Source organism: Annulohypoxylon maeteangense (genome assembly GCF_022496945.1).
Source record: "Annulohypoxylon maeteangense strain CBS 123835 unplaced genomic scaffold GGS22scaffold_3, whole genome shotgun sequence".
Taxonomy (NCBI): domain Eukaryota; kingdom Fungi; phylum Ascomycota; class Sordariomycetes; order Xylariales; family Hypoxylaceae; genus Annulohypoxylon; species Annulohypoxylon maeteangense.
In genome coordinates this window covers 854,267-869,470 of record NW_025953250.1, presented here as the reverse complement: position 1 = coordinate 869,470, position 15,204 = coordinate 854,267, and the positions used below count along the sequence as shown (strand labels likewise).

Here is a 15,204-nt window from a genome sequence, read left to right as displayed (position 1 = left end):
ACTTGAAATTAATTGTAGGTGAATAGCCACTAAATATTAGTTACCGATGTCTTGATATTCTAATAGTCAAACTATAGTAAAACTACGAAACGTGGTTATGGTATCATACGACTGTCGGGTTCCCGCCCCTTTTAGCAAATAGTAGCTGTAGTCTCACCAACGTTGTAAGTTCTCTTAACTTGTTGATGTTTATATATCTTGACTCGTACTACATATAGCATCATTGGTACCTAGAGTATAAGTAGATACTTAATAATTTATCCATCATTACAACCACTAAGTTGAGCTTCCTTACTGAGGCTTATCATGATGAAGTAAGAAGAACCGTGCCCCAAAGCTCTTACGTATGAATCTGAATATCCAAACCAGCTTACACTTGACATATCTTGTACCTTGAGAAATATATCAGCAAGTACAGCCTCGCACTGACCCGATATCTACTAGGTAGGTAGACACCACGAGAAACTCTGTTCTCCCACGAGTCTCAACTACGATCCAAGCCTTGGGATTATCCGAACTCAGATAGGAAGGCGTCTCATCCCCTATTAGATGACGTCTCCTTATCTAAAGTTGATCTAGAATAGAATAAGAAAGAGTAGAAAGAACACCTTCCTTGAGATATACTTACTTCTCGTGTATATAACATGCGCCCATTAAGATATATATTATTAACCACATTACACCTATGCAAGTACATGTAAATACCAATATTAACTGTACCAAGCCACTCATTAGACATCATGAAGTTATCTACTCTACGTCGAAGAATCACCCCGACGGGCGACGAGGACACCGTCCCAGACCTCCCAGACAGCTGTGCCATCCTGATACCGACATCAGAAGGTTACGTGCCCATCTACGCATCAGACCACGATATCTGCGACCAGTAAGAACTCCCTCCATCCAATCCCCCGTCCCACTAGACCAAATACCTAAACTCATCTCAGGTACAAATCCACGGGCCACTTCTGCTCCCTCCCAGCCCAATTCCGGGATTCCTGGCAGCACATCTGCCCCCAATCCACCACCGGCATAATCGACACCGAGACCAGTCTCGCATCCAACCCAGCACTACCAACCAGCACCCCCCTCCTCGACACCCTCTCCACAAACCTGACCCTCGTCCCCTCCCCACCGCCCCTCTCCATCCCCCCAGAAATCGCAGCCGGCACCGGCCCACCTCTCTACAACCCCTTCCAAAACGCCAGCGCGACCGCCCAGCACGACGCCGAGCTACTCGCTACGGGCAAGCTAATCGGGACGAGCTCATGGGACACGCTTATGGGGCTGCTGTTCGGCCTGGGCACTTTCATCATGGTGTGTATTGGAATCATGCTAGGCTGCCCGTGCTGTCCGTGTGGGAGGCGAGGGCGCAGCAAGGAGCACCGGCCACGACCGTGAGTATCAACCTCTTCCTCTCTTCTATTTCGATTTTTAGTTTGGGAAGTGCTAACATGTCAAAACCCCCCGGGAAGTCTCACAAACGCCGCTTTGCTCGATAACACAGGCGGTATCGTGTATCCCGGGTTCGGAAATGATTACGTGGTGCCGCGAAGACCCAACCGATCTTAGCGATATTTTGTATACCTACATGTAGTTAGCTAAAGTTGGGAACTCAAATACGTACCTAAACAGCGATTCAGGATTAAGCCAGCGAGGGACTTGGAAAACAAAAATCTTCACTAGGTAGAATGTATAGATGCAAAAAGGTACTATTTCACTGGGGTCAACATTTAATATTGATCCACAATCAGCATAAAAAGCGCGCATGAGGAGATAGGATATTTGACTCCTAATCTAATGCTGTCGATTACTGTCCTGATTCCGATGTGCCCTGAAAGAAAACCTAGCATCATAGCCTAGCCTAGCATACCAGAACTCCAAACTGCGTAGTACTCCCCCTTTTTTCATCACCTATGTCATAGGGTAAACGCCTGACTTATCGATGCAATACCCCCGCGAACGCCGAAAACCGTAATCTTGCTAATTGTTCATGAATCAGAATGCTCGTCCTCCGAGTCCCATATAATCGGCGGCGGCTCCTGAATTTCCTCGTTAACTAAGCTGTCCGGCAGCATCTGGCTTCGCGTCAGGAATTGTGAAGATCTTAGGGAGTTATTTCGTGTGTTCCGATAAGGTGTTGGACTGCTGCTATGGATGCTGTGAATTGTTGCCTCGCTAGGAATGAGTATAGCTTGAGGAAGCGACTTCTCGGGAGATACGCCAGGGCTCGAGACTGTTGTAGCTTGCGAGGGTCTAGCTAACCCTTGCGATCTCTCGCCCAGGGGTTCTCGCTGTGATCGAACTGAAGAACCTGACGCCAATCTAGGTAGAGCCGGTTTCGCAAAATCCCTAATATCTCCAGACTGACCCTTTTTGCCGGATGACTTGATTGGCGATTGCGTTGAGGGAATCGCTTCATTTACATTCCCAGGAGAATGGCGCTGTGTCGAATAATCGACGTCACTCTGAAGCTGTGCGTTTAATTCTTGTGACTCGGTTACATTTGGGTAGCTTGCCACGAGCGCGTCCTCTGCGTCCTGCTCTTCTTCCCCGAATAAAGCGCACTTCAAATTGGCAGTGAGTTCTCCAACAACTGCCGTAGGAACCCAAATGAACTTCTGCGGAGCCGCAGCTATCCAACCCTTATTCTTCATCTCGTCTAGAGAAACCGGATTGTTGAGTTCATAGACCTGCAATATTTCATAAGCGAATTTAGCAGACTGATTTCCTTGATTAAACTCGGCGTTTCCGATTCCCTTCTCGTCCTCGATTTCTCCGGGTGTTTTCGGGGGCGTAAGGATACACATGTATTTCAGCTCAGAAAGCGGTTTGGTTGAGTAAAGCCATACACGGCATACGGTATGTGGTATATTCCAACTTCTAAATTCGTGATCCTTGGTACGGTCGAGGATTCTCGCTAAGGGTTCGGGATGGAGTGACACCATGATATCGGAAGTGCGAGTTTGAGGCCCTAAAGAGCGGATTGTTTCTAAAGTTAATCGTTGACTCTGGAGGCCTTGAGTATAGACTTGAGTATGCGTATTTGCCACATTCTCGTCAGGCAGTTCTGGTCGTGGGGAAGATAAAGGCGTTTCCTTGACTATGGAAGTTGAAGCCGAATCAATAGCAGGAACACTTGCAGCTTGGGACGTATGAAGGATCTGCTTTTGTTTCCGTCTTGGCTTTGGCGTGGGAGTAACTGATCGTGATCGGCTTTCCTCTAGAGAGTCGCTTTCATCAAAACCTGGGATACGGTCAATTTCGGCCTGTGTTTCATCTCCGATAGCACCGTAACATGTCTCCGCGGCGTCGATGTCATTTGTGTCATCTATGTCAGGGACATTGTTTACTGGAGCATTCTGGTGTACTCTAACGACCTCTTCGCCTTCCATATGAGTTTCATCGGAATCATACTGGGAATCCGGAATCTCCTTCATAGGTTCTCGACCTGGGTTGCCTCTTGGCGGCTTTGGCGGCTTCGGTTCGGATCTGTTGGGCGTGAAATTCTCTTTATCCTCCGGAGGTATCTTGAACCGAATTTGCTTTCTCGGCGTCACTTTAACAGTCGGCGACTGTACAGACGTAGCTGGGGAGCTATGAGATGTACTGTATGAATCTTGAATTATTCGATCATCTAGCTTCGTCGTCTTGCTGAGTTTCTTGATAATTGGTGATGGTGCGTTGAGGTTAGTAGATTTTCCAGCCAGAGGCGAGTTTTGTGCCATGCTAAAACGCGGTGCTATCGGAGTTGTTCCCGGTGTATCTATTGTTGTACTAGAAGATGGGATAATTGATCTGCGTGGACGGTTGGTTGGGGTAACGGATTGAGCGAGACTCGGAAGTGAGGACTTGATTCCAGTCTGTTGTTCTGGCATAGTCTCATGAGGCTCAGATGAAGCATGTTCTTTTGGCTTCGTTGGAGTTTCCATTATGAGGTCGGCATCATCGTCGCCTTCCGAATCATTGATCAATGGCTCATCCTCGCCTTTGACTGAAAGAAATTGAGTCAAAGTCTGGGTGTGGAAGCTACTTGAAGGGTTGGAGGGTGGGACATCTCCTAAAGTCTTGCGCCTCTTCGTATTTCCTGGCTTCTCATCCGTGGCTAATTCATCACCAGCTGTCTTGCGCCGGGATTCTCGGACTCTCTTCTTAGGCTTAGAGGCTTCTACAGGAGGAGGGACCTCTTGCTCTTCAACATCTTCATTCTCATCTTCAACTTCTTCCTCCGAGTTGAGAAGGTCTTCAGGCATGGAGGGCGAAACGAAGTCCATCTGGGTTAATGTTCCTTGCTTAGGATCTTTGGGTGCAGATCTCGGGCGGCCGTAAGTCTTGACGTGCTTGCGACGTGCTGGAAATAATTGTTGCTTGGGAGCTGCAGCAGTTGATCTATATGACCCACCAGCAGATGACTTGCCACGAGATCGTGTCTGGGGTGGCATGGTTGCCCAGGTGCCAAAAGCTAGATGGGCTCTTATAGATACCTAAATCCTATAAAGAATACAATTGATCCCCAATTTTATCGTCTTCGTTGAAAATGTTAATATTCTTGTAAGTACAAAAGAATGATGAATTGAAGATGAATATTTGATATATCGTTTGCAAGTTCAGATAAGATTCACCTTCCAAGTGCGAAGTTAGTAAGGGGCAGTGCGGGAAGCGAGACAGGAAGATGCGTCATAAACGCGGTTTAAGTGTTAAAGTGGAGAAAATACCATTAAAGCTTTCGCGTCAAATACATATCAATTAAGAAATATGGGTCTATGTGATACAAGATATACCCACACCCGATAAAAGCAATAATTACTAATTTGTCATCCCCGCGCCAAGTCCCGCTGCCAGTTGCCTGCCTGAATGAACCGAGGTATGTCACTAGGTACCTACCCCCAGCCCCTGCAGACGTGCATCTAAAGGATCGCAAGATCGGGATCGGCTTTCAGCTTTGAATCCCATTGAATCGGCAACTTGCTTTTTGTGAACCCCTTACCAATATTTTATATCCAGGCAGCCAGGCAGCTTCAGGTTTGTTTGTCTTCTTTCTAATATCAAATAGGTACCTTTCAATTGGTAAAGTCTGTAAGAAACCTATTCAATTGATCTATTTATCCAATATACCAAAAAACATCCAAGAATTGACCGTATTTCTATGCCATATAAATTGTACATTTCATTCCTGCTGTTCACCGAAACAAGCCGTGTTTGTCTCGGCCGAGTGCCTTGAATCTTGGTGTCGAGAGCTGTAGGACGGCACTCAGCCGCGGCTAAATCGGCCACCATCTGCATACTAATTAGAGCAGCAAACCTGAATACCGTCGCAGCAAAAGACAACCTCATACAGGTAAAATGCTTGTGCCACGACTATAAGCACCTAGATCCTCGACGCCTCCAAACATAATCTCGGGTGCTTAACCAAAGCCTCATCCTACGGCGCAGCTGCGTAGCATCGACTATCACCCTCCATACATACATATACCAGCTTAGCCTATGCTTCTTGCGATCCTGAGAGCCTCGTGTCCTCGATCAACTCTTCCCAAACTACCGAGACGTATAGGCTACTCGACCACCACCAAGTCCACCATGTCGACGACCTTCCCATTCCACATAAAAGAGCATGTCATCCCCTCGCAACACGTACGCGAGTACCCGCGCGCGACCTCACGCTCTCAAGAAGACGTGCTCTACATCAGCATAAAGCAATACACACCGATCGACAACCCAACCCCACAGCCCGGCGACATCACCATAATCGGCGCGCACGCAAACGGTTTTCCAAAAGAGCTATACGAGCCACTATGGGCAGACCTACACGCGCAATCCATAGCCTCGCAGAAAGACGGGCACGGGTTCCGGATCCGGGGGATCTGGATTGCGGACGTGACGAACCAAGGGTACAGCGGCGTGCTGAACGAGAACACGCAAGGCAACGACCCATCATGGCACGACCACGCGCGCGACCTACTACACATGACGAACGTCTTCCGCGCCGACATGCCACGCCCGCTGATCGGGATAGGCCACAGTTTCGGCGCCGCGATCCTAACCAAGCTATCGCTCCTCCACCCGCGCCTCCTCACGACTCTAGTCCTCCTCGACCCCACCATAACCACATTCTCTTTCCAGCGCAACGGGCCGGGCAAATCCGCAGCGCGAGCCTCGACCTTCCGACGCGAAACCTGGCCTAGCAGAGAAGCAGCGATCGAATCCTTCAACAAGTCCGCCTTCTACCGAACCTGGGACCCGCGCGTCCTCGCCGCCTGGAGCCAACACGCCGTGCGCTCGACCCCCACCGCGCTGTTCCCCTCGACATCGCCTACCTCCGACAAAGCCACCCTGCGCACGACTAAGCACCAAGAAGTATTCACCTTCTTCCGACCTTTATGGCCATACGTCGACCAGGAAACCCGAACCATCGACCGCGTCGGCGCGCCGGACTTCGACCCGGAGATGCAAGATAAACTCGTAACATCCACGCTAACCCCCGAGATATTCCCCTTCTACCGTTCCGAGGGCCCCGATATCCTAAAGCACCTGCCCGAGGTACGACCCTCCGTATTCTGGGTCTTCGGTGGCGACAGCGAGCTCGGAGTTCCTGAGGCGCGGAAACAGAAGACCGAGGCGTGCGGGACGGGCGGTGGGGGATCCGGTGGAATCGCTGCGGGTCGCGTAGATTCGGTAGTTATGGAGGGGAGGGGGCATTTATTCCCCATGGAGATTCCCACAGAGTGTGCGCGGCATGCCGCTGTTTGGATAGGGAAGGAGATGAGATGGTGGCGGGAACAGGAGCGTGAGTACGAACAATGGACCAAGTTGCCGGCGCGGGAGAAGACCACATTGAGCGAGAAATTTCTCGATAATGTTGGTCGACCACCGGCGAGGAAGGGGAATGGGACCGTAGTGGGCATTGAGTCCAAGTTGTAGAAATTACGACGTGGGATGCCTAGCATATACCATTATCCTCTTCAAGGCACACATACCCATTTCAATTTAAAGAATTGTCATTATCACATATAACCCTTGTTTTTTTTAATGAAATGAGGTGTTGTATTAAGACTTGCAGTGCGTGGCGACGAAGTAGCTAGACACCATCATGGGGGAACGGATAGAGGTTTTAGAAATCAATACTTGGAGACAAATTGACCAATCTATCTACCCGATGAAGAAGACGTGAAGCCACCCGGTTGCGAAGGTAAAAGCAAAGCAAGTACTGTCCTTGCCAGGGCTGTCCAGTCTGATGCTTAAATTCAATCCCGCCTGGAATCACGTTTCATTCCTACGCCGAAACAACCTTTCCATGCATCAGACGTTCCCTTTCAACCCTTCCGTATCTCGTGCCTTGTTCCGACCTCCATCTTCGTTGTCGAGGTTCATGACGGGCGTAAGGGAATTATGGCGGGTGTGCCAAGAAAAGAAAAAACCTGGCGGACCTGTGTGAGGTATGCCAGGACGACAGGGAAGAAGGAAAAAAAATCAATGCCTCATTTTCCTTCATCAGTGCTGTCCACGTATCACAATATTGATACGTGATGTTCGGACTTTGCTGTTCATAAAACCTCGTACTGGCGATTAAGAGAGATGGAAGGCACCTTGACCCTCCCGGATAGCGGTGAAGAGTTGTCGCTTCATGCTATCAATGCTGGTATAGTCAGGCAACTTAAGGTAGTTGACGCATGTCATGACGCTTGGGAGATAGTCGTCGGACGTGTAAGGCGGTTCACTGGGTTTACACACTACAGTGAACATAGGGGTCAAGCTCTTGAAACCTGTGACGATGGTTAAAAACGGGTCCTGAAGAGAGAGGGTGTCAAAATGCTTACCTCCAATGGGGAGTTTTGGACTACCAGTAGTGAATTGCAAGAAGTCGCGTCGTTGCGTAGCGGTGAGTTCGCTCATCGTCTGCAAGAGATTCCTCACTGTTCTGCTATCCATATTGAAACCGTGGTCGGCCTTGATTGAGTCCATAAGAGCTAGAATAGACAGGTTAGCTTTGTAAACGTTAACGATGAATCCTGAGCGAAACTTACTCTCGAGAGACCAATCTTCTTCGACACGCCCGAAGAGTGCTACCAATTCATCGGGTGTGAAGGCGCTCAGAGCGGAATATGGGAATACTTGCGAGAAACCACCGCGGAAGGCTTCTACTTGACGCTTGACACCGCGGGATAAAGTCATGTCGATGACCTTCTCTAGGTATGACTCAACGTTGTAGATTGTGACAGGTATGTGAGAACCACCAGCCGTAAGCTCAATGTCAGGGTATCCGGGCAACGTGAAATCCAATGCCAGATCCTCCAGTGTTCCGTTATCGATGATGATCTTCTCAGTATCCGCAACTTTTTGTGCTGGCGTGCGACGAGGGTCTTCATCGATAGCCTTCTTTAAAAGAGCAAACCTCTTGATATGTTTCAGAGAGCGAGCCAATCCAGGATCTACTATCTTAACAGCGCCTAGCGAAGGCTTTACGCCAGAAGAACCTTCGCCGATACGGAAGAAAATTGGATTAAAGTTGAGGTCGATGATCCGAGAATCTATCATGGATCGGGCGACAAACTTTCCAAGCATCTTGAATAGCTGAAGGATGACATTGGTGCTGGGGTCATCGTCGTTCAACGGTCGAGGGAATAGACCGGTAGATCCGGAGATGAAGTCGCCCGAATCGTTGGAGTCCATATCGCGCCAAAGCCGAAGCTTCTTCTTTGAGAACTCTTTCGACACCGTCGAATAAAACTCGAGAGTAGGTCCAAGACCCGTTCCGACCTCTTCAAAGTATTCAACCTCGAGAATGCTCTGTGAGCTACCATAGAGTTCCATCACCTTCAACGCGGATTCTAGGATCTTTGATCGCGAGATTCGGACTTTTTGACGTTGAAGTCGACCAAGGAATAGGTTCTCGTCCCGCCGGTCGCGACGCGATATCTCCTCCTGTTGGGCGTTCTGCCACCGACTCATAGACCGGGCATAGCCAAACGAGGTCGACTGGAGGAATAAGTGACGGGTTTCAAAGGGGAAGAGGAAAGGATATAGCCGAGCCAGATCCTCACTCCAACCCGGCAGACAGTTGCTTGCCACAATCAGGGGCTCTTCAAGCTGCCTGTTGAGCTTGGCAGTCAACTTGGTGTTGACAAATTGCGATAGGGGTTCCACATTCAACTTCAAGGCATTCTTATTCTCTACTAGGATATCATCAATGTTTGCGTTCAAGTCATGCAGAATGTTTAATAAACGGAGAATGGACGCAGTCGTAGGGTTGTTCGCGAGTGAAGCCGGCACTCCATTCACATCGGATGAACCGTCAAAGGATGAGCCGAAACCGACGGGTTCGGCCGGAGGTGGCCCCGGAACCCGACGGAATTTAATGACGTGCATAGTGGACCAGACGCTGCGACCCATATGATCCTCCGTAGGGCTAGCAAGGTTGTGGACTGCACGGTAGATAGTTGTCTCGTTTGGAATAACTCGGTCTTCGAGGCTGAATTCGATGTGCCAGTCTTGTGGTACGGACTGAATGGCAGCTGCGTAAGAAAGTGGGCGAGATGCTGAGGGCGTTGGAGTTGGAGTAGTCTGGTGAGACCCTGATGGTTGAGGTGGTGCACTACGACTCGGCAGGTTTGCAGATCCAATCTGAGCCGGAGTAGGAACCCGAGTCCCATCTTCCTTTCTGGCCGTAATCTTCCCACCGACAGCCTCCACTAAGTTGACCGCAGACGGGTCTGATGAGGGTGCGTCTTCCATATCCTCGTCAAGCTCGCCTACTATAGCGTCGAGAGCACTACTGTCGGCGCCTTCCGCTTCTTCGTCCTCGTCGGTTATCGGCTTTTCATCCGCACATTCTAATGCATTCTGCAAATCCTCATCGTCCTCGGGTGGCGGCGGAGGGGGAGGGGGGGCTTGTGATTCGCTTGCTTGTGCGGGTTGGCGCCGAGCTGATCTACGAAGAATGGCCTTCTCTCGGCCAGAGCTCGGAGTCGACGTCGCACTAGACGGCGTATCGGGCTGGCCTGGCTGTCTTGACTTGGATCTTCGTGGAGGACGAGAGCCAGAAGCCTGCGTCGGAATCGGGGGCGGGTCGCTCGGATATCCGGATGCTAATCGCTCGGCAGAGGTTCTCAGTCGTTCGGTAAGGCGCTCAGCAGATGGTATAGGTGGTATCCCTGCTGAGCTGGCCATTGCAGCTAATGCCCTTGTTAACCCTTCACGAGACCTAGGGCCGCGGGGGCGCTCGTGAAGACTTATTCGAGGTCGTAACCAGTCGTCGAGAGCCTTGAATGTGGCAATGGCATGAATATGGACATTGATACTTCGGAAAGAGCGAGGAATGTCGGAATCATCGTCAGCGACCAATCGAAGTCTAATCTGCTTCGCCAACATTGACGCGGCGCTGCTGCGATTGCCATCAAATGTACTGTGGTGGACGGTAATGACCTCAAAATGCTCTGATCGGCTGAGAAGATCTTGGAGTTTATGGATGAGAATACTGAAAGGCGTGATGGGAGAATCCGCAGTTGCAGTCTTTGGCCGCGAGCTGACATAACGACCCATAAACACTTCGAGGAACGAAGCTCTTGCGGCATTGGCTAGTGTCTCGTCAGGGTTACTGAAAACCTCTTCCAAGATACGTACGAGACCCGATGCAAGCAATTCGGCGCTCGTCACACTATCAAGTACATCCGCATCGAAATAGGACGCGAGCCGTTCAAAAAGAGCTGTCCCGGTGGCTGGAGAAAGATCTTTAGCAGTCCTTTGGAGATAGAACTCGTCAAGCCCAGTAGCTAGTAACTCAAGATCGTCAAGAATTTTCTTAGCCTTCTTCCTCATGTTCTTACTATGCTTCTCGGTCTCGTGACTCTCCAGGAATTTCTTCGCCGTCTCCGCGATGCGTGACTTCATAGATGGAATATCACCAATAAAAGGGCGCGGTGGCCCGTCGACAGACATAGTTGATCCATCTGAACTAGCGGGGGAGCCGGACATATCGTCGTCGTGGTGATCATTTTCTTGGTCGTCCTCATCGTTCTCCTCCTCTTCTTCATCGTCATCTTCGTGCTCCTCTTCATCCTCATCATCGGATCCATTATGTATGGAGACCCTGTCACCTTCGTCTCCAGATGCCATACTGTGGTCTTGTGGTGTCTCGACCGCCTTACTTTCAGGTTCTTGGTATTCGGCTGCCAGCTTCATTATCTCTATGACGACCCCTTCGCGGTAAATTTGGTAGCGGTAGATATCGTCTAGGCGATTTAGAAGAAGTTCCGTGATCTGAACGGCAGACATGACAAGCGACGGATGGTCCTGCTGAGAGAGTATAGCAGCCAGGAATGAGGCATAGGGAACTGCTTTCAGGGCGTCGACGAGAATGTCCCTGTCCAGATTGGATAGCATCTTCAATTGGGCGTTGAGCACCTTCTGTCGCACGCTCAGATTCACAGTGCTTGAAAATGCGTCCGTCAAAGTAGGAAATAGGATCAGCGCAAATCTTCTGACTTGGTCCTTGCATTCGTCAAGTAGTTCTATTCTCTTCTCGTTGGATGTCTTCCTATGAGCCCCGAGAGTTGACGCAAGCGTACGCTCAGGATCGGCAGCAAACAGGGCTACCGAGCCATCGTTGAATTTGAGACCCGGGAGTAATTCGCAGACGACATTGAGCGTCTCGATAATCTGCTCGCGTGGACGGTGGATCAGTGCCTGCATTATCACCACACTATCTAGCCTCGAAGCGACATCTTCCGTCTCACTAGGGGGAGAGACGCCCGTGAGGATCTGGTAGAGTGTTTCGACTACATTCAACTTAAAGAGCTCTGCAGACAAGCTTGGGCTGGCACGAGCAGTAATCGCCAATACACGGAGAAATTGTGTATGGATATTGGCGCTAATGAGATTCGTGGTACCCGGGACTAGAAGTCTCAAGATAACTTTGAGCAAGTCCACACTGACAAGCTGCTCCAGTTTCGATGATTGGTACTTGAAGCTCTCAATTATACGAGTGACACAGAGCGAGGCTTGCTCAACAACTCGTTGATCGCTACTATTCAGCACATTAAGGAGAATTGGCATAACTCCAGTAATGACGTTGAACGAATCTTCTGGAATGTTACGACAGCAGTTTGCGGCGGTGGTAACAGCAGTCCGCTGTGTACCTGTAGGGAAGAAATCCAGATAAGTAAGACAAGCCGTCAAGCCGCCTTCCCTGACAATGCTTGTAGGATATTCCACGGAGATTTTCTCCAATGTGCTAAGAGCTTGCTCCGCGAGATCGATATAGTGAATCTCCAGAAGCTTCTGGCATAGAATGGGAACAGCACCGCCATATACCACGTTGGCAGCGCTTGCTGGAAGAGCCTCCATCAGATTGGCGAGACATCGGCATGCGAGGAGCATAATCTCGGAATTTTCTTCGCCGGTAATCTCGTTAGGCTGCATCAGGGTCACCAACTCCTTCACAAAAGCGTCGGGCGAGAAATGACCCGACAAGTTGTCCTCATTGGAAACAAGGAGGATTTCGGCTAGTTCTTGTAAGGCCAGGAGCTGTATAGTCGGATCCTCCTTCTGCCTAAGATTGTGAAGAATGTCGCGTAGTCTCGAAGAGATACCAGACATCATACCAGTCAGTGCTCTAAGAGTGCTAGAGAGACCCGAACCGTGAGGACCACCGAAACCGCCAAATGGATCGTCGTCATAATGACGGTGAGGTTCATCGTCATCATCATCGTTCTCATCACTGTTTTCGTCATCGGGGTCGTGCGCAGGAGGAGGCGGAGGTGGAGGCGGAGGCTCTGTCTCATCCTCATGCTCCTTAGTTCCCGTCATAGTCGTGTCTGCATCAGGGGGGGGCGGGGGATGATTGCTAGACGTTCGCTTCGATCTCCGTGTAGAGCTAGAAGCAGCTGAGATAGATTGATCTAATTGGAAAAGAGTAAGTACCAAAAGAGTTCTTCAATCCGACCAAGGAAATATTCCGTACCTTGAACTGCTGGAACGCCCTTCTTGTTACGGCTTGATTTGCGGCTAGATGAGGCTGAGGTAGAGTCCTGCATTCTGGCGGCGGGTGGGGGTGGGTCGGAGCTATCAGAGACAAACATTAATTATCATGTATTTCCAATAATAACAAAATGGGGATTGTGGGTTACTCGAGAGAATAAGAACAAAAGAAAATAATAAAGCGTACCCAGTAGGACTAGACATGGAAGCAGTATTCTTCCCTTTCCTCTTCCTTGAAGGAGATGCGGTAGTAGTGGCGGGGGTAGTTTCGGGGGTCGACTCAGACACCTTCTGCCTCTTAGGTCTACGTGTAGAGGAAAGTGGTTCGGTGTGTGGTTGTTGCTTGGGTGAGTTGTTTTCTGTGGGGGACGGCTTTCTCTTTCGCGATGACGTCGGTCTCGAGTTCTGTGGGGATTGGTTTACGTTCGCCTCGGCAACACTGCTCGTGTTGGCTCGGGCAGATTGGTTGCCAGAAGCTTGACCAGCAAATGGGTCTGCTGATGGTGCTCCTTGGCTCGCTGCGTTGCGCGCAGAGGAGCGGGTGACTCTGGAAGACATGAGTACTTGTTATGAAGTCCGCATGCGAAAAAATGTAGTCGGACTCGAAAAGAAAGAGTTGAAAGCAAGAAGCAAGCAAGAAGGAGGAGGCTTATGTTAAAATGAGGTAAGTGAGAGTGATTTTGATAAGCCTTGCCTCACATCAGAAGCTTGGACAGTGGGACGGAAGTTGAGACTAAATCTCGTAGAAGTAATGGTAGTTAAGGTGACAACAAATTCACCCGAGCGTTGCCTAAGGCCGCTGCGACTACCGGCCAACAGATATGCTCGGCGCAGGTGAATAATTGTGACTACCTACTAGGTAGGTAAAGCTGCAACAAAGAAGGCACGGGAATGAGGTATGCATCAAGACATCAACTAGACGATGCTCAACGTCCAGAAGCTGGTACCCCTCTCCCTCGAATATTTAGAGGTTAACTATACGGCACTAGCCGAGAGCTATTGTCGTATTAAAGAATGATTGATCACGACGAAGCCGTAAGTGCTATAGTGGGAAGAATTGATGTAGAGGGTAACGATTGGTGGGTAGGTGGATGGTAAAATCAAATGAGTTCGGGATGATGGGGAGGACGAAAATGAAGGCTTAGAATATCGATGTTTGATATGGGGTTTAAAAAAAATAAAGTGGTGCCTCGGGACGTAAATGTACCAAGGTATAGTGTACGTAGATGATTGTGTTTGGATGATTCACAGTCTGAGGAAGGTGGAAAGCATGATTGATTGATTGAAAGTTTGGACATGTATCGTACCTGGGTGATAATGATGAGTTCGAGTATGCTGGCGAGGTAGGAACGGCCGATCGCAAATTCAAGTTCGGGTTCAGGTCTGGTAGAGGAGGAAGTCGCGCTGCTTGAGGACCGTTATCGACTGCCGATCTAGAGCGCGGGTTCGCAGCAGAGGGTGTTCGGTCTGCCATGAGTTACGCCATGAGGCACGGCGGCAGGTAGGTCTTCGATGAATTCGAATATTTCGTGTCGCTCGCTTGATTGGTTATGACTATATTCGGTTCTTCGTCGTCCTTCTCTTTTCCTCTCTGTAATATACTTGTCCCACAGATTCGGACAAGAAAGTGGAAATGGAAGTGGGATAAAAGTATGTCGTCAGAATCGATTGACCACGATTCAATACGTATTCGGCTTTGCGGATACGAATGCGGATTATTCCATCAACCTGTCACAAATCAAGTTAATAAAATCAATTTGACCGAGACAAATATGTCGTCGCTCTCGTTGTCGTCGTCTTTCTCGTCGAAGTTTTAAGACGTATGTAGTTGGACGTTTTATCGGAGGAGGTTCATTCGAAGATGCATCGGCGGGCGGCTGGATGGTTGGGCTATGTACATAAGTAAAGGTGGGTTATGAGTGGGTTGTGTGGTGTATGTGGTGTGTGCGTTGTGCCAGAATTTACTTAGACCCGGGCGCCAGCCGTAGCAGTTCGTGCGGGTAGAGGGTGTAAGATGCTTTATTAACGGTGTAACGGGTGTGTAATTAAAAAGACCAACTTACTAAGTAACTTTAATGTTGATAAGCTCGAATCGAAATATACGACCTAAACCGTATGTGTGCGAATAATGTACCTAGTATCGTTGAGCTTTACTACCTAGTAGGTACTATGGACTTCAACCTTGAATGCTGTAGGCACTATATGATGTATTGACGATTTGGTGAAAGGGGT

The 15,204-nt window shown here is 49.4% G+C and overlaps 4 protein-coding genes across 4 annotated transcripts; 2 read left to right on the top strand and 2 right to left on the bottom strand.

Moving 5' to 3' along the window:
- Positions 1–740: 740 nt before the first annotated feature.
- GGS22DRAFT_185331 (uncharacterized protein) lies at positions 741–1,572 on the top strand (the record flags this gene model as incomplete). The annotated part of the gene is made up of 3 exons (XM_047964310.1): positions 741–886; positions 948–1,397; positions 1,476–1,572. 3 exons carry the CDS (start codon positions 741–743, stop codon positions 1,570–1,572), a joined length of 693 nt encoding a protein of 230 aa, XP_047821783.1.
- Positions 1,573–1,710: 138 nt separating this feature from the next.
- Positions 1,711–4,670, bottom strand: GGS22DRAFT_197865 (uncharacterized protein). Its single transcript, XM_047966049.1, has one exon. The coding sequence runs from the start codon at positions 4,440–4,442 to the stop codon at positions 1,992–1,994; it is 2,451 nt and encodes an 816-aa protein (XP_047821782.1). The 5' UTR covers positions 4,443–4,670; the 3' UTR covers positions 1,711–1,991.
- A 281-nt stretch (positions 4,671–4,951) lies between these two features.
- GGS22DRAFT_154630 (putative toxin biosynthesis protein) lies at positions 4,952–7,084 on the top strand. The gene has a single exon (XM_047960076.1). The coding sequence runs from the start codon at positions 5,485–5,487 to the stop codon at positions 6,916–6,918; it is 1,434 nt and encodes a 477-aa protein (XP_047821781.1). The 5' UTR covers positions 4,952–5,484; the 3' UTR covers positions 6,919–7,084.
- On the bottom strand, positions 7,085–15,160 carry GGS22DRAFT_154627 (uncharacterized protein). The gene is made up of 7 exons (XM_047960075.1): positions 15,036–15,160; positions 14,280–14,862; positions 13,160–13,519; positions 12,956–13,056; positions 8,022–12,893; positions 7,815–7,964; positions 7,085–7,760 (listed from the first exon to the last, which is right to left on the bottom strand). The coding sequence occupies exons 2-7, from the start codon at positions 14,444–14,446 to the stop codon at positions 7,564–7,566; spliced, it is 5,847 nt and encodes a 1,948-aa protein (XP_047821780.1). The 5' UTR covers positions 14,447–14,862; positions 15,036–15,160; the 3' UTR covers positions 7,085–7,563.
- Between the last annotated feature and the right edge of the window lie 44 nt (positions 15,161–15,204).

Bases quoted from the DNA above. Each gene is read 5' to 3' on its own strand.
- GGS22DRAFT_197865 (XM_047966049.1), bottom strand. From the start codon at position 4,442: ATGCCACCCCAGACACGATCTCGTGGCAAGTCATCTGCTGGTGGGTCA.
- GGS22DRAFT_154627 (XM_047960075.1), bottom strand. From the start codon at position 14,446: ATGGCAGACCGAACACCCTCTGCTGCGAACCCGCGCTCTAGATCGGCA. The intron at 13,520-14,279 runs GTACGATACATG...CATGTCTTCCAG, and splicing joins AACTCATCATTATCACCCAG to AGTCACCCGCTCCTCTGCGC. The intron at 7,965-8,021 runs GTAAGTTTCGCT...TGTCTATTCTAG, and splicing joins AGAAGATTGGTCTCTCGAGA to CTCTTATGGACTCAATCAAG.
- GGS22DRAFT_154630 (XM_047960076.1), top strand. From the start codon at position 5,485: ATGCTTCTTGCGATCCTGAGAGCCTCGTGTCCTCGATCAACTCTTCCC.